The sequence below is a fragment of the Dendrobium catenatum genome, unplaced genomic scaffold (genome assembly GCF_001605985.2).
Source record: "Dendrobium catenatum unplaced genomic scaffold, ASM160598v2 fragScaff_scaffold_334, whole genome shotgun sequence".
Taxonomy (NCBI): Eukaryota; Viridiplantae; Streptophyta; class Magnoliopsida; order Asparagales; family Orchidaceae; genus Dendrobium; species Dendrobium catenatum.
In genome coordinates this window covers 3322943-3341290 of record NW_021318796.1, presented here as the reverse complement: position 1 = coordinate 3341290, position 18348 = coordinate 3322943, and the positions used below count along the sequence as shown (strand labels likewise).

At 36.6% G+C, this 18348-nt stretch overlaps 2 protein-coding genes across 2 annotated transcripts; both read right to left on the bottom strand.

Moving 5' to 3' along the window:
• Positions 1-306: 306 nt before the first annotated feature.
• On the bottom strand, positions 307-3392 carry LOC110099960 (probable pectinesterase 15). The gene is made up of 5 exons (XM_020827302.2): positions 3019-3392; positions 2733-2904; positions 1660-1866; positions 1332-1582; positions 307-635 (listed from the first exon to the last, which is right to left on the bottom strand). Exons 1-5 carry the CDS (start codon positions 3390-3392, stop codon positions 422-424), a joined length of 1218 nt encoding a protein of 405 aa, XP_020682961.1. The 3' UTR covers positions 307-421.
• An 8135-nt stretch (positions 3393-11527) lies between these two features.
• Positions 11528-12754, bottom strand: LOC110099965 (protein SRC2 homolog). Its single transcript, XM_020827311.2, has one exon. It carries the CDS (start codon positions 12591-12593, stop codon positions 11718-11720), a length of 876 nt encoding a protein of 291 aa, XP_020682970.1. The 5' UTR covers positions 12594-12754; the 3' UTR covers positions 11528-11717.
• Between the last annotated feature and the right edge of the window lie 5594 nt (positions 12755-18348).

The following is an 18348-nucleotide window of genomic DNA, read 5'->3' as shown; positions in this document are numbered from 1 at the left end:
ACTTCATTTGAACCCGACTTGGCGGATATTTTGCTGTACATATTGAAGCCTGATTCATGTTATTGGGCAATATGAATAGCTTAGATTTAAAATAATTATTTATAAATTCCAAACCACAATTATGAAAATTAGGCTCTACAAGCAAATAAGAATATTTGACTCATCATCAATTGTTCATTTGGGTGCTCTCACCAGGCACAGCCTCAGCTCGGCCTGGAATCGATCTTGTGCAATGCAACATGTAATAAATTAAAAGGTCAGAACAAAATATATATAGCTGTAGATTCGATCAAATACAAGCGAATGGATAAATTAATTTCGTGTCAGAAAACTACCTGCAACCCATACATATTATCTACATATATAATATAATAGCATAAACAAGCTTTCAATTCACCTGTACCTTTGTGATAATAAATCCTCAATAATCCCTAACAAGCTCCCCATAATTTTGATTATCGCATGGATTACGCCCATCACTACTACGAGGTGGCAGAACCCACTCGTTCCCATCAATGAAAGAGATGTCCATGAATCGAACTGCCTCAGAATAATCCAAATTCTTAGCGTATTTAGGCCACATTGTGTAGTTTGCTCCCGGGCCACAGCACTCGTACTCACCAAAGAAGATTGTTCTGCAATTAATCCGTTTAAATGTTTATATTAGTATGTGAAGATATAAATTAACAATTCTTATTTAAACTGTTTCAATTCCTTATAATACGTTGATATTTATTATTCTGTGAAGAGACCGGATACAGAATGTCGTCCGGAGACTAACTAGAATGCGCCATGTCAGCAATACCATGCTGCGGTACTGAGCAGTACCGAGCAGTATCGAGCCACTGTACCGAGTAGTACCGAGCAAGGGATGATGTGGAAATTCTAGTTCGTCTTCGGACGGCGTTTGGCGTCCGCATGAATAATTAATCTTAGGAAATATTATTCTATGCGGAGATCGGACGCAGAACGTTGTCCGGAGACCAACCAGAATGCGCCACGTCAACAGTACCGAGCCATGGTACCGAGCGTTACAGAGCAATACCGATCACTGGTAGCGAGCAAGGGATGACGTGACACATTCTAGTTGGTTTCCGGACGGAGTTCAGAGTCAGCATAAAATAATTAATCTTGGGATATATTATTCTGTGCAGAGACCGGACACATAATGCAGTCCGAAGACCAATAGAATGCAACACGTCAGCAGTATCCAGCCGCGGTATTGCTTAAACAAATTTTTTAGTACAAAATTTTCTAGGTAGCTCATAAAACAGGAAGGAAGCTATTCCAAACAAAGCTTCAATCTAAACAAAAATTATGTTTTTACTGACTTATCGTTTGAAGAATTGTTCCAATCATCCCATCCCTCGGGAACTATAATAGACGGCAAATAAGTCTTGGAGAAGATGACTGTAGAGTAGGATCCCCACGCTCGACCAAGCCAAACTCTTCCAGTCCCAGTGACGCAACAATTCATAAACGAAAATCCCGTCCTCTCCGCTTCTGACTCCCTCTTTTGAGCCGTGATACAGCCGCTCACACCGGCCACCACCTCCTTGGCAATTGAATTGATTGTGCACTCCTACAATCCATCAAATGTGAGCAAATTAAATGGCAGAGCTAAACCCTAAATATAAGAAATGTTGAGTACGTGCGTACCTCATAGAGGGAGAGAGCATTGCCGAAAATGAAGTCAATGGAACCCTGAATGAAGCATTGGCGGAAGTAATGCCGGCCCTTGTCGTCTAGCAGAGTGTCCTGGGAGCTGTAGAAGCCGCAGTTGTAGAACGCAGCTTGGTCGCCGGCGATCCGTAGCGCCACTGCTTGTGAGCCAACGTCCCCGGGCGATGCTGCCGGCGCTGTGTTCTGTACTATGGGTTTTCATCATCAAATACTATTTAGGGCATTCTGAACCAAATTTATTGGAATAATCTTAAAAAATGGTACAAATTATTTCTTTCTATTTATTATATATAAGTATCTTAATATTTAAATAATTTATCATATATGTTATAATAAACATTTTATTATTTTAAGTATATTTGTAAATTAAAATTAGAAATGGAATCAAATGAAAAAAATATATATTTAATCGAATAAAAATCATATTTTTTAGCATTAGGAAGTGTTGAGATAAAAAAACAATTTAACAATATTTTTATAATTAGTATGACACCTAATATTAAATATTAAATTACACGAATGACTACTTAAGGTTTTAGAATGGAGAAATTATTCTGTGTGGTGGCCAGACGGAGCTGTACGTCCAGAGGCAAATCAGGTGCAGTCACGTCAGCGATATTGAGCAGTACTGAGCCGCGGTACATAGAAGAGGTGATATGTCACATTTTGATTGATCTCCATACGACATTCTGGATCCGCACTGAATAATTAATGCATAGAATGGGCTTTGTTTATAGCATGATGTGACATGCCTTGTTGGTTAACATGTACTTATCATATTGTAATCTGACATACGGAATCAAAATATGGTTGCAATATCGTATTCTGTAATTGTCTTTCAGTGAAAAATGCAATTTGATACTGTCTTGCAATCCCAAGCAAAATTTTGCCAAAAATATCCTTAGCTAAGTTAAATTTTTTGTTAAATATTTCTAATATAAAACAAAACTTATGGTATGATAGATTCTCATCAAAATAAATATAATAGATCGAAACAACACAATGTAAAATGAAATCTCTTTTCTTTCTACCGGTATACAAACACTTGCCTGAAAGCTGATGTCGTAGGCAACAAAGTTGAACGCAAAGATGGAGACGCTGGCGCTGTAAATGGTGCCTCCACTGGAATTAGCTGTATCATTCCATACAATGCTAGTGTTGAGATAACCCTGCCCTTGAATTGTCACATTAGTCTTATTCTCCCACACAATCACCTTCTCCCTGTCTCACACCAAACTCTCTTTAATAATAAAACACAACATATAAGAAACAAGTCATTACAACTTTATACTATCAACATTATTGACTCAAGGTTTAAGTGTTTGTACGTTGAACCTGTAGACACCAGAGTCGACGATAATGATTGTGCGATAAGGGTTATAGTCAGGGACGGCGTCGACTGCCTTCTGCACACTGCTGAAGTTAGCACAACCGTTGAGATCGACGGTTAAAATTTGAGCTCCGCTCTGATGAGGTGGGATTAATTGTGACCACTTAGAGTCATTGCAAGCTGCCTTCCGATGATGGTGGTGATGGTGGCGGCGAAAATAAGAGATGAAGTCATTAATTATGGAGCTTGGGCTAGCTAGAGACTTGTAGACAATTGTGGTGGAAATTGGAGAAGGATGAAAGTAGACTTCGATTATAATTGAAATAAGCGCAGTGAGAAGGGCTGAGGTGAGGAGGAGGTGTTTTGTTAGCCTTCTCATGGTGTTAGAGGCTTTGTTAAAGAAATTGGAAGTGGCTAAGGTTTTTATATGGTGGTTGGAGAGAAGTGAAGGAGAAGTGATGGTTAATGTGGTGGAATTGAAATGATGAGTTAATGAGATAGGAAGAAGTGGAGGTTGGAGAAGGCAAACGCTTCAGCTTTTTACTAATCAATGATGATGAGGGGGAGTTCTTTTATTAACCGAAAGTAGTCAGCCTTCTTTGAAGTTTTTTTAATTAGGAGACTTCTTGAAAGGGAAGTATGATGGAGTATTGCTGATCAGAAGGTAGAAAGCCCATTCTCCGAATTAAATTTATGTGACTATTGTTTTATATCATCACGAAATAAGAAATACTAGCTTGATTGTGATATATTATGAGAAAATTATTTAAGAAAATTTATAAATTTTCAAAATAATTTAATGGTTTATGAAAAAAAATCCAAAAACCTCAAAAGTTATGATGTTTTTAATAAATATAAAATATTGAACTTTTAATAGAAAAATGAAAAAAACATGTTTTATGACAACAATCATAGATATGATTTCTCCAATGGCATGAGGAGGATTTTCGCACCAAAATCTAAGTGATTTTAATTGCTTTAGGTTTCGTTTGGGACAGCTTTAGACTACTTTTTTTTTCCTATTTAAAAAAAAAAATGTAATAAAAACATCTTTACAAAGTAATAAAAAAGTCATATCAAAAGAAGCCTTAGGCTTCGTTCGGGACGGCTTTCTTACTTTGTACTAAAAAACTGATTTAAGAAGCAGTAAAAAAGTTGTCCTGAGCAAAGCCTTAAAATTCAAAAAGCTGCTGATTTAGCACTGATTTGAATGTTTTGCTCGGTATCTGTGATAGATACTGTTTCCAGAACATTATTTACATTTGATCGATGGGCGAAAATCACCTTCTTTGTCAATCATATCTATTACCGAGATCCTCATCATCGCATGCTTGCTTGATCTGGCAGCAAGAGTCGATCACTTTTGGTATGTCAGTCCAATAATTATTTATTTCAGTGAATGAAATGGTATTTGCTATTAATATGCAAGGAATTTATGAAATTCTTGACTATGATTCATCTATTTCAACATCTTGATATGGGGAAGAAATGGGAAGATGATGGTTTCCAATTCTTTTAAGAGGATATAATCATTCCTTGATCTTTTTCTTCCTACTTAAGCAATGCATTGCATTCTTTGCTTTACTGTAAGAGATCTTGACCGTCCATGTTGCTTCTGTTCGGCCTAAGATCATAACACAAAATATAAGTATTGTAGAAGTACTCCGATACAAACTCAAACAGAAAAAAAAAACGGAATAAATATAGAAAAATAGTTACTATATTGAGAATTAGGAAATTGTAGCTTTCCTAAAACTCTATCTATGATGGGGATTTAGGCAATTGCCGGATGCTCACAACTTCGGATATTTAGGGGGAGAGGGAGTACCGAAGGCTCCATTGTCTTCTATAATTTTTGCTTGATGGCTTGATTTTCAAAGATGGGGCTTATTTATAAACTCTTAGTAATATGCTAGTAATCTAATAGTAATCTGATACCTAATATATATTAATCACTCATAAAAATTTATTTCTATCACTATCAACCATTCACAACAACCATGCCCTCAAGGTCAAAGAAACATAAGGCAGCATCGCTTCACTCTCTTTTTGGATGTTTCGGGGTGATCGAGCATTGCAGCGTTAGAGATCTAGACACTGCGGTATTGTCTTCTTGATTTACAATACTTTGAACAAGCATTATGATGCTATGGGCTCGAGTGTTGCGGCGCTAGATCACTCAATTTTTTTGTTCTTTTTTAATATCTTACTCCATTATTTCATTTTAGTACCTCTAAGCCATTCCCCACCCATCCTTAGCATGTCTTGGCTGGGGAAGAGAGTGAGAGAATGAGAGAGGAAGAAAGATAAAGTTCATCTTGGGACATTTATATCCATCTTCTTTATTAGCTAAGTGATTATGTACCTGGTAGGTAACCTTAATCCTACTTTATTTTTGTTGATTTTGATTTCTGAGTTTTTCCCTCTCCTAAACTTGACAAAAATGGATTATCTTCCGATCTAACAAACTTTCATCGTGTGACTTTTAATATATAATAGATTTATTCATTTAGAATGTTTTGATATAAATATATTGAGATATTGCTGAGTAATTTTGCATACATTGCATTTCAACTAAAATGATAAGAATAAAGACATGAGAAATGAATTAGACTCCTACACCTAATATATTATGCTTGATATAATATCACAAATTATAGTTCATCTGACAAGACATGCATTCCGACATGAGTATAATGATAAGATGTACATACACATAGCCATACCAACTATATATGTTATAGTTCATAGTATTAATATGATTTGCATCTATCATACATTTTTTTTTTTATGCATCTATCATACATAATAAGTGCATAATATGTCATATGTGTGTATTGCAATAAAGGTTGGCTAGAGATTTGATTGATTCAAATCAATCAAAGACAAGTTATCTTGTATAGGAGAGTGAGTTGACATGCTTTCATTTAAATAAATATTTATGATATAATCTTAAAAGATGTGAAAAGGGAAACATAAGAAAAATTAATGATATATCATATGATTGATGGAGAGAGAACTCCTAAACAAAGTCACCTGACTTATGATTGATAAGACTAATACATGATATGACTGATTCGTATAGGTTAGACTTATAGGACATGATATAACTGATATAGGAAAAACACGAAATGATCCAGGTGTCCTGACTTGCATAAATATGACATGATGTGTGTACATAACATTACTTTATATGGTTAAGACATGAAATGGCATAAGATAGTCATAAGTTACATGATTTTTTTTTTAAGAATGAAATTTTATTTCATAAAAAGAGAGGATACAACCAGCGAAAGAAAATAAAGCATAACACAGTTAAAGAAATTATAAATAGTGGAAACCGACCAAAATAAAGGGGTGAATCACCAAAGCGGGCTCAGGTTGTGGCGAAGCACTACGACCACCCAAATGATAGAGTAGGACCCTCCAAAGGACAAGCAACAAGCTAGTAAAAAGGAGACTAGCAAGAACCCGCTAGCAATGGTTGCCAATAAGTCGTACCATCAGTAAGCTCGCAAGCTCGCCTCATCATTGCCCATACTAAAAATAGCAGCTACACCCACCAGTCTAACGAAAAATAGGCGCAAATCGAGATCTAAAGAAACATATAACTAAAAAAGCCACAACAACCAAACAGAGGAAGCCCAAAAAGCTTATTTGGATTTCTGGCGACGACGATTTCTGGCCAAGGTAAAGTCATCTTCCTCCACATGCATCTTATACAATTCTTAACCACCCTAAGAAGAGTCAGCAAAAACCACCTGATCCCTATACTGACTACCAAGGGCAACATTCAACCAATCCGAGTGGTCCACAAAGAAATCTCTAGATTTACCTAAGTGAACTTGTAAATCGCCATTGAAAATTAAAGACACTGGCACATCAATAAATTGAGCAGACTTAAGAGCCTCCACAGATGTATCCATATCAGTCACTGGAGATGCTGTTGACCCACCCAAATCCGTGGAGCCACCATCCACGACCAAATTAATACCACAAGGACCCTCAACAAACTCAACCAATTTTTCACCAGAAACACAACCATTATGAGACATCTCAACAAATGTAGGGGAAATATCACTAGGAAATGTACTATCACCCTCCATAACACACTCATTAGCATTAATCTGTGAGCAAAACATAGGCCTAGGAGCCTCCACCGAAACCTCTAAAGGAGGAAGCAAAGCAACCACAGACGATGGAAGGTCCGTCTCATGCTCAGGCTCCACGACACGCTCCACAGGCTCAACATCTTTAGGCAAAAAAAGCACGTGGCCTAGTTCTGGTGAAGTATTGACATTATCAAGTTCAACCGAAGTATTGCCAGTATCCAAAACAGGCTCAACAGCCTTACACATCACAGAATGAGTTACGACTAACTGGGGATGAAGAATTTTATATTCAGGTTTGGAATGCCCCAAAGACTTATAGTGGCAGCAATAACTGGGGAATTCCTCCATAAGCACATGTTAGACATACCCAAGAGTTTCAGGACCTACCCACACCATATGAGCATGTAAGATATATAAGTTACATGATATGACATAATATATGAACATGATAAGTTATTAGACTAATACATGTACATGATACATAATATATGTTATAAATAATATCGATACATACTATACGCATGAAATGACATAGAAATGAAATTTATGATATTAATGACACATTGATAACTAATAGAATATAAACATGAAGCATTGGTACTGATGTCATATAGATACATACGAATAATTAAATGATATAATCACATTGATTCATATAATAACATGTCACATGGCATTCCACACAATACACTAGATATAATTGATTCATGAATTACTGATACTGGTCTGACTTATAGATTCTTGTACGGTCATATGTACAAAAAGTATAAATTATACCAATAGAAATGTTATATAGGGATTAATGTTCATACTGGTTACTACTATTTATACCAGCATACTACTATTCATGTGAATTGATGTTGTTCAAACTAACAGTTATATGATCATGCAAATTTGATCTGAATGCATATTGTATGATCTGAATGATAATATGCATATTGTTTTTTTTTTTTAATTTCGTGCTTTGATTACAATTTTAGCTAAGGTTATGATGACCTACTATGATATTAACTCATTATGTGATTTATATATTCAATGAAAGGTAAATACATAGTGCAGTGAGGTTTATCCAAAATTAATGTTACAAGAATTTTATTTGTATTATTTATTCTTTTGTAGTTATGAGTAATTATGATAGACTGATGTAATTGGTAGCAGACATGACAATTTTATATGATTCTTTTGGGACTTAAAATGAAATATTATTTCTATAAAATTATATTATGTGTATATATGTTATTGGTTGCTTTGGAATTTAATTAGATGATAAAAAAGAGAATTTTTTCAAATTAAATCTTGGGGCATCATGCCTTTAACCTTCCTCGCTTGACTAGTGTATTTCGAATACTGTTGGTCAATTACAAGCCTTTGACCACTATTACCCGATTATAATCCTCCAAACTTCATTGCACGATTATGATCATTCAATCATTGTTGCTCAACTATAGTCCTCCGACCACAATCGTCTGACTACGATCCTCAAGCCCATGTCACCTAACTATAGTTCTCTTACCCATCGTTGCCTTACTACAACCCTCCTAGCATCATAATCATCTTATGACCCTATGATCATTATATCCCTTTTACGATCCTTCCTAATGTTGTCTGATTGCAATCATCTAAGCACCATCGCCTGACTATGGTACTCCAACCATTATTTTTTAGCTATGGTTGTTGACCACCATCATCCAACTACAATTCTTTGATCGTTGTCTCGTGATTGTGCAGACACATGCTGGCTTTTTTTTTCATACTTCTCTTTACTGACAATGTCAACACATGGTATTGGTTATAAGATTGAAGCATGTCGTCGAAATCAACTCTTAACTCTCTATGTTAGCATTATAATTATGATAAACTCTTTGGTCTCTAATCTCCCCTCCTCAAATGAGTTCGGTCAAACAAACAAGTAAACAATTTCTTAAAGATAACCATCATACCATAAGCTCTTCCAACAATTTCCACCACTTAATATGTTTATTAAATTATATCAATGCCTTCTCTTGAGGAAGGACATCAATTGTTAGTGATGACAAACACTAGTAAAATCATTCATATTGTGATAAGCCCTATATTTTTCCATTTTTTTAGTTTTTCACTTCAAATTTTTTGTGCTCTTGCAACTTCTCTTTTATTTATGTGTATGATGAATCTTTATACAATATTAAGAGAATAAACTCTCTAATTCTATAACCGTAAATATTTTTGCCTAAATTAAGCCTGGTTCTTGCATGCCTAGAAAAAATGCCAAATCAGTCAATCACACCACAGGGTTGCTTATATGACAAGTACTAGGCCGATTAAATTCAATGGTGATATGCTAAGTAAATAAATAGATATGTGGATGACTGTAATAAGGCACATGAACTAAGGTATTATTACAATTTTAAAACTTAAGGGGATTCTCCACATCAAGTTCTTAATACCGTTATGTCGACCAAAGATGCTTCATAGGCTATCTAACACCAATATGAAGATCTTGACAAAGGCAAGAGCTCAAAAATTTATGGTAAAAAACCTGCTAGCACAAATAGTCATCATTGAAAGAACTTACGAATGCATCAAAATCAATAAAAAGTGAGAATAGAGGTGAAAGTGGAGGAATATATTCATTATATTTTTCCCAATTAAATTTTTGTTAGGAAAAAAATGAGGAAAAAATTATTAATGAAGGATCAAAATGAAGAATTTTGAAAAATCTAAACCTTTGTGAATTGGGATGTAAATTTTATAGAACAAGTGACATCATTTATCATTTATTTTATACAATTATGATCAATAAAAATTATTAATACATATAATAAATGACACAAATAACATCCTTATTGATTTGCTTTTCAAATCGCAACCACAGTTTTTATTTGATAAATGCTTTTAATAAACTTTTGTACTAAAAAACTGCTTTCTATAACAATTTTTAAAAGCTTTACTTTCTTCACGATAATTTATCATCACCTTTATAAAAAAGTTGTAACATTCCAAACGAATCGTTGTCTCCTTCATGAACAACCTTAATTAAAGAATATTAGTCAAACTCAAATTCAGCTCTTTTGTTCTCCTTTTTTCAAGTGCTTATTGGACTCATCACACCATTATGTAAACTTAGGCTTCATTTGAGACGACTTTCTTTCTACTCCCTAGTACAAAAAATTTTTAAACTTAAAATTTTTAATTAAAAATCTGCTTTAAAAAACAGTATTAAAACTGTCCTAAATAAAATTTTAACCCACTATATTTATTGGTGCAGCATCAGAGTTTGAGTACATTGCATCACAGTTTGAGTTCATTTTGAGATGAATCCATCGTAAGAATAATTAATTAAAATAAATATAAATATTATAGCTATCTTGAATAAATCTAATAATTCTAAGATTGATCCCGATCGAAAGCACATTCTGACTATTTTTTTTCCCCCAATTTATTTGTGCCAAGCACGCCATTCCACCCACCATATGCTAGAATGAAGAATTTCAAAAGAGCATATCTAAAATAAATAAATAAACATAAATCTGATTAGATATGTTCGATTCTTTTTTTATATAAATATTATATTATCATCAGTTTATTTACAAATTGACCAATAGACTGCACCTCCTTAACGAGACGATAGAAAAATTAAAACACATTGACCTTTTCGGATTCATATTCTTATATCAAATTAATAGTGAAAAATTCTCAATCAAACAAGTATAACCAATTGCCCAAATTCATTTAAAAATCATCGCACCTCCCCAACGTATAATCGGAGCTAGTCTTTGTTATAAACGCAATAATAATTGCTGGCCGGCTCTCTTTGCCGTCCGTGTTAAATCCCATAGGAGTGGTTGAGGTGAGTTCCCCCTCACTCTAAGGGCAAATTATTATGTGTTGTGTTCAGATCATCCGGAGGCAAATTCAGACACACCATGTCATCAGGATGCACCGGGGTCGAAGTGATGTGGCGCGTCCGGATTCGCCTCTGGACGAATCCGGATGCTACACGTAATAATTTGTCCACTCTAAGGGGTGTAACAGGATTTAGGCTGGATTTGAGTCGGACTTGAGCGAAATCTAGCCAAACGGCCTAAAATGCAAAACCAAATCTCACAGCAAATGAAAGCCGCCCTAGGCGGAAAATTCCGACTTTTCCTGTTAAATCCTGGATTTATGAAATCCTATGTTAGCCGAATTTACGAAAATCATTGGCTCTAGAGGAAGAGTCCACTCTTTAAATCCGCTCTATAGCCAAACAGTCACATGAAATTTAATAGGATTTATCATGAAAGTTGCCAAACAGTTTTCAGGATTTACTAAATTCTACTTAAATCAAATCTTGGATGCTACCAAACAGCCCCTAAAACTCTCTCGAATTAAATCTCACGCGAATAATCGAAATCCAACAGCGAATTCAACAAAACAAGAATATAATCAAGTTCACGCCTTTTGATTTGAATAAAACTTCTACAGATGAACGACCAGAAGTATAAAAAGATCTGATGCACTGACGCAAGTGTAAATAAAAAGAACAAGAAGCAGAACTCATCGAAGTTTAAATAATTCCCAGCATCCACGCATTGATAACCCGATGCTCGCCCAACCAAAGAAATACACAGCTAATAGTCGTCGTAGTAATCATCCTCCACTCTTTCCGCAACATCATCTTCAATCTTATCCTCCACGTAATCAACGCCCTCAGCCAAAGCCAAACCACCAAGTACCCCCGCTGCCGCCCCAACGGCCAATCCGGTCCCCATCCCAAACTTCGATTTTTTCCCAGATCCCGAAGCCACCTGCCCGTACGCTGGCTGTGAACCTCCGTAAGGGTTTCCTCCCAGCGGCCCTCCGGCGGGAGGTCCTCCGTATGGGTACCCTGCTGGAGGCCCGCCATATGGATACCCCGCCGGCGACGGCGCCGACGCCGGCCCGCCGTAGGGATACCCAGATGGAGGCGCGGTAGGCCCACCGTAAGGGTAACCTGTCGGTGGAGGCGCGTAGCCATATGGATCGCGGGCCTCACGATTTCCATAGGATTGCCCGTAAGCCGGAGGCGGCTGGGCGTAGGGATCGTAATACCTAGGGTCCTCCTTGACGGAAACGCGGATATCGAGCTTACCATGCGGGCGACCGGAGGGGCGCTTGAGCTTGAGGGTCCGATCGAGCTTCCCGCCGATGCCGGCCTCATCAGCAACCTCGGAAAGGGAAAGGCGGGCTGAGCCGACGAGGGGCTTAATACCCTCGTCAGCGTTGGCGTGGACGATGTCGATGTGGAGAGTAGCGTCGCGGAGTGAGATATTCGGGGGAAGGGGGATTATGAGCTTCTCGTCCCAAACGGGATCGGTGTCGTGGTCGATGTCGACTTTCGTCGAGCTTTTTGCGGACGAGTCGATCCAGACCACGGCGTAGGGGCGTAGGTCGCCCTTTCGCCAATTCACGTTCTTCAGGTCGCGGGCAGACCGGATCGTCACCTCTATTTCGTAGCGCGAACCCATTAATGATGTCGCCGGTGATCGGATTGGAATTTGATCGGAAGGGAGAGAACGAAGGACCTGAGGAGCGCGTGTGTTAGATTTATACAATGGCCGATTCTCGTAAGAATTAGATGATGGAAATGGGGCTGGGATTGCGTGATAATTACGGGAAGGGCACCTAGGGTGCTTCGGTTCGCTTCTGGTGGCGGACGTTTCTAGATTGCTACTGAAAGAACTTTGCTTCGTTCGGAGGTTGTCCTAGGCCTCGTTTTTATTTTTTTTGTTGAAACATTTAGGTCATTAAGATAAATTCTTGATTGTCAAGCTTTTAATCTTCTTCTTCTTCTTCTTTTTTTTTTTTTTTTTTTTTTTTTTTTTTTTTACTTTTCAAAGTTTTCAACCAACACATCAAGACGAATTATATATATAGGCCTAATTTCACCCTGTTTTTTTTTTAACATATATGTGCCATCATTCTATTTTTTATTTTATTTTATTTTTTTAAATTAGCTCAATACATTCTTCATACGAATGTACAAAATTTAAATGTTTTGTAAATTATCAAGATAATATTTAAATTAAAAATGTTCATAACTAAATTTTGGATTATACAACTCCTATTTAAGCAAATTTATAATCGAATTGAACTTCTCAATGAGACAAACATATTGGATTTCAAATGACCGACTCAGCTTCAAATAAGCTCAAATCAAATAGATGAATTTTATTTGAAAACTTTTGAATATTAATTGATGGACCAAACAAATTCAATTATAGTATGCTTATAGTCTAATCCAATGGCTTAACTAGACGAATCTAATGAGCCTAAGATCAGCTGATTCAAACCATATTAAGGCATTAAAATATTTGATAAACAATCTACAATTAAGAAGATTGATATGGACCACACGATAGGCTGATATGTATTCTAGCCAAATCTTCCTAAAAGCTTAGAAATATGGCATCATTCTCTATAGAGGGGGAGGTTCAAAAGCTGATATAGTTAAAATCTTTCTTGCATTTTCTAGCTATCATCACTGATGGCCACCTCTAGCAATTGCTACTATAATGTCCTGACTTTTAACAAGATATAACCTCATTGTTGTGTTTTTAACTGTCTACTTGTGTACATATAAATTATGTAATATTTATAAGAAAATTTACATACATGTTCTCAAATAATCTAGCCCTCTTCAATTGTGAGGAAAGGAGAATCCTTATAATTCCTGTTAAATAGTAGATTATTCAATTGGAACATTCCATGATTTTTTTCTTTTCAAGTTTTTCACATAATTTTTTTTCAGTCTCCTATAAATTTTTTTCCTATGAGTGTTGGAATTTTTTCAATAGCTAAGATATTAAATACTAACTCTATCGCCATAATTTTTTAAGCACGTAACAATTCTAAAAAAAATAATTAAAATGAATTAAAATAATTTATATTTATTTAAGATTCATATAATACTAATTTTGATAAATTTCATATACATTATATTTATTTTATAATAAATTTAATAATTTTAAGATTGATAGATCATCAAAAAATTATCTTGATCGGGCACAAATCTCGATGCAAAATCAAGTTGAAAACTTCAAAATTTAAATTTGGGATCATCTGAACTCCAATTTTAGCAAACTTATAGTCGAACTGAACGCCTCGGAAATATGAACCCAACGACACCAAATTCGACTCAATATGAGCCCAAATGAGTCCAAATCAAGGGTCCAAAGCGCTGTTAGAGGGTTTGAACCACAATTTGGATTACCAAACGATTTCCAAACATGATGTTCTTATGGTCGAATCAAGCGGCATGACGAGACAAATCCAACGAGCCTAAGATCAATGAATTCTGACATCACTAAGACATTCAAGTGTCCGTCAAATGGTCAACGATCAAGGGATTCAATATCGGCTGTCCATCCAAGCCACTCCCCATATACCCTTGATCCCACCTATTTATGGGTCATGCCGCTCCAGGAAATTTAAAAATAGACACCTCCTCCCTCTTGAAAGAGGAGGGGCTCCAAGAAAAAAGAGCAAGAGAGAGATCGGAGATCGCTCTTGCCTCTTCGCTCCTCCTCGACCACCGACTAACTTCCGTCGGGCCACCACCTGAGGCCTGGACTTCCGCCGGACCACCACCCTAGGCCCGGACTTCTACTGGACCACTACCTGAGACCCGGACTTCTGTCAGACCACTACCTGACGCCCGGACTTCTGTCGGACCACCACCTGAGACTTGGACTTCTGCATACCACCACTTCAGGCCCAGACTTCTACCAGACCACCACTTGAGACTAAGACTTCTGTCGGGCCACCACCTAATGCCTAAATTTCTACCAGAGTACCACCCTACTACAACAGTCTTTCTGACCTCGATCTCCGACTGACTACGATCTTTTGGACCATTGTCTCCTGCCGATTATGGTCCTTCTGACCTACATCGCTAGACAACAGTCATTCTGACATCGGTCTTGTAATATCAGTTTTTGCTCCAGGTTCGTCCGGGACGAAGTTGGATCGTCCGGGACGATCGGTACAGGTTGTGCAGAAAATCAGTTTTGGCTGTATGGTTCGTCTGGACGAAATCCGTCGGGTCGGGTCGTGACAGGTCTTCTGCATACTACGGTCCTTCCGACCTACATCACCGGATAATGGTCTTTCTAATCCCGGTCTCCTGCCTACTACAGTCTTTCTGACCATTATCCTATCAACTATGGTCCTACTGACCAAACAAACATGTCTATGTTGATTATTGTAACTCACACAATGTAATGCACTATATATGATGTACATTTGTGACATAAAACCAAGGCCTTCTCCCTAAGAAGGGCCTCATATGTAATCGAGAGCAAATATTAGTGGATTCATTCAAACTGGGCCATGCCCGTGATTTTTTCCTCTTTTCATGGGTTTCCACGTAAAAACTCTAATGTCTCTTATGAACGCTACACCCTCTCTCTTATCTGCTTATGCGTTGGATCTTCGAACAATGCAAAGACGCTAAACTTTATATTTCTCTATCGCCGCGAAAACTCCAGGACTCAACAAAGATCTTTTTGGTAAAAAATATTATTGGAATAAGTCAATTAAAAAAATTAAAACTTTATTGACTAATTTCTAGCCATAAAAATTGTTAGCTGTTCAAGGAAAAACATTACGGGTTTATTGTTATTGCGTCTTGGAGTATTCGCGACGGTAGAGAAATATAAAATTAACATCTTAGCGTTGTACAATAATCTGACTCGCAATCAGATAAGAGAGAGAGTGTAGCATTCATATGAGACACCAAGATTTTACGTGAAAAACCCCTAAAAAGGGAGAAAAACCACAGGGCCTAGCCCAGTTTGAATGAATTCACTATTATTGCAGTTGATTACAAATGAGGCCCATCCTTGGGGGAAGGCCTTAGCTTGATGTACATCTTACAGAGTACATTTCATAATGTGAATACAAAGAATCATTGTTGATGTGTTCGTTTAGTTAGAATGACCATAGTCGGTTGGCGACATAATACGAAAGGATCATAGTCGGCGAACGACGGAGGTTAGAAGGACTGTAGTCGGTGGCAACGTAAGACAGAAGGATCGTAGTCGCCGGACGACGGAGGCTGGAAGGATTGTAGTCGATGAGTGACAAATGTCGGAAGGACTGTAGTTGGTGGGCGATGTAAGTCAGAAGGACCGTAGTCGGTGGACGACGGAGACCGGAAGGACTGTAGTTGGTGGGTGACATAAGTTAGAAGGACTATATTCGGGTAGAAGTCTAGCAATAGACAAAAATCCAATGACGGACAGAAGTCCAGCGTTGGGTAGAAATCTGACGACGAGTTGAGGTCCGGTGTTGAATAGAAGTCCGATGACAGTTGATGGCCGAGGAGAACTCCGGCGTATTCGTGCAAAACTCCAAAGTCATTTGGAGATCGGGCAGAATTCCGACGTTACTTGCAGATCGGGCGGAGTTTTGGTGTCACTCGAAAGTCAGGCAGAACTCCGGCGTCCCATGGAAGTTGGGCAGAATTCCGGCGTCCCGTGGAGGTCGGGCAAAATTGCGGCATCTCTTGGAAGTCGGACGGAATTACGTCGTCACTTGAATGTCGGGCTGAACTCTGACAATGGTCGGGGAGGAGTTTCTTCCCTCTTATCCTTCTTCTCTTCTCTTCTCCTTCTTCTCTTGCTCTGGTCCCCTCTCAAGAGAAATGAGGGGTGTATTTATAGATATTACGGAGTGGCATGACCTATAAATAGGTGAGATATCAAGGGTAAATGAGGAGTGGTTGGATGGACGGCCGATATTGAATTCCTTGATCATATACCGTTTGTTAGACATTTGAAGGTCTTAATGATGTCGGAATTTGGCGATATTGGACTCGTTGGATTTGTCTCATCAAGCCACTCGATTCGACTATAAGCAGGTCATATTTAGAAACTGTTTAGTAACTCAAATTGTGGTTCAAACTTTTCAATAGCGCTTCGAGTGCTTGATTTGGACTCATTTGGGCTCAGATTGAGTCGAATTTGGTGTCGTTGAGTTTGTATTTCTGAGACGCTCTGTTTGACTGTAAGTTTGCTGAAATCGGAGATCATGTAGTCCCGTATTTAATTTTTAAAGTTTCCAGCATGATTTTGCCTCAAGATTCGTGCCTGATCAAGATAATTTTTTGAGGATTTATCAATTGTAATTAGTTTTCTTTTTTGTTTTTTTTTTTAAAATTGTGAAAGGGTCATATTTTAAATTACTACGTCCATTTTAATACATCGCTCAATTACGCTCCATGCGAAGTCCCTGATTAATAAAACCCCATCGGAGTGAGTAATTATTGTGTCTGGACACCGAACACATCCATAGACCAATAACAAAGTGTCACATCACTTTGGCGCTTGGTACCGCACTCGGTACCGCACTCGATACACTCGGTATGCTCGGTATTCTGTCCGGACATAATAATTTTTCCACCATAGGGGTTAGCGAGGGTTACATATCCCGTACAAGTTAAGTAATATGAAATTATGAATAATAATTTCTCTGATATTATTAACCTAAAAAATATTAACATATATTATAATTAAAAAACTTTTATTGGATAAATTAATGCTTTAAAAATAAAGAAACAGCTCAATTTGTTCAATATATTTCTTTAGGTGCTGTAATTTTTTTAAGTTAAAATTTAATGAAAATTAAAAAAAAATTATATATTTTCAAATTAAAATAAATTATAAAAAAAAAAAAAATTAGGTTATTCGCATTTTCATCTGCTCTCATTTCTTTATTTTATTGATTGATTAAACAGCTAATTTCTTTATCTAGTGTTATAATTTAATAATTTTTAATTCATAACTCTCTATCAAAAAATAATATAAAAAATTAAATTTGAGTGATCATGATGTTATTTTAATAAAATCGAAATTATATTTTTACAAATTTCCTATATACAATTGGCAAGACAAATTAGTTTTTTTTTATGATTATTATATTTTAAAATTTTTCAAATTTCTTATTAGCTAAAAAATTTGCACGAATATATATATATATATATGAAAGAAGAAAATTATATTAAAAAAAAAGTAATTTGGATTCTTTAAACAGAAAAAATAAAAAAAGATTACAAAGAATTTCATATTAACAACTTAATTTTAAAGAAGAATTAAATTTACAAAGGAATAAATAACAAATAAATTGTTATATCGCCATACAAGATTATCAAATTGTTAGTTCCAAATGATAAAAAAAAAACTTTTACATTCCAAACGATCATAAGATTTTAAATACTTTGAT

What these genes read in the sequence shown, in the direction of transcription:
- LOC110099960 (XM_020827302.2), bottom strand. Translation starts at nt 3,392, where the DNA reads ATGAGAAGGCTAACAAAACACCTCCTCCTCACCTCAGCCCTTCTCACT. An exon ending in ATGCTCTCTCCCTCTATGAG is followed by an intron (nt 1,583 to 1,659) that starts GTACGCACGTAC and finishes GATGGATTGTAG; the next exon opens with GAGTGCACAATCAATTCAAT. An exon ending in AACAATTCTTCAAACGATAA is followed by an intron (nt 636 to 1,331) that starts GTCAGTAAAAAC and finishes GATTAATTGCAG; the next exon opens with AACAATCTTCTTTGGTGAGT.
- LOC110099965 (XM_020827311.2), bottom strand. Translation starts at nt 12,593, where the DNA reads ATGGGTTCGCGCTACGAAATAGAGGTGACGATCCGGTCTGCCCGCGAC.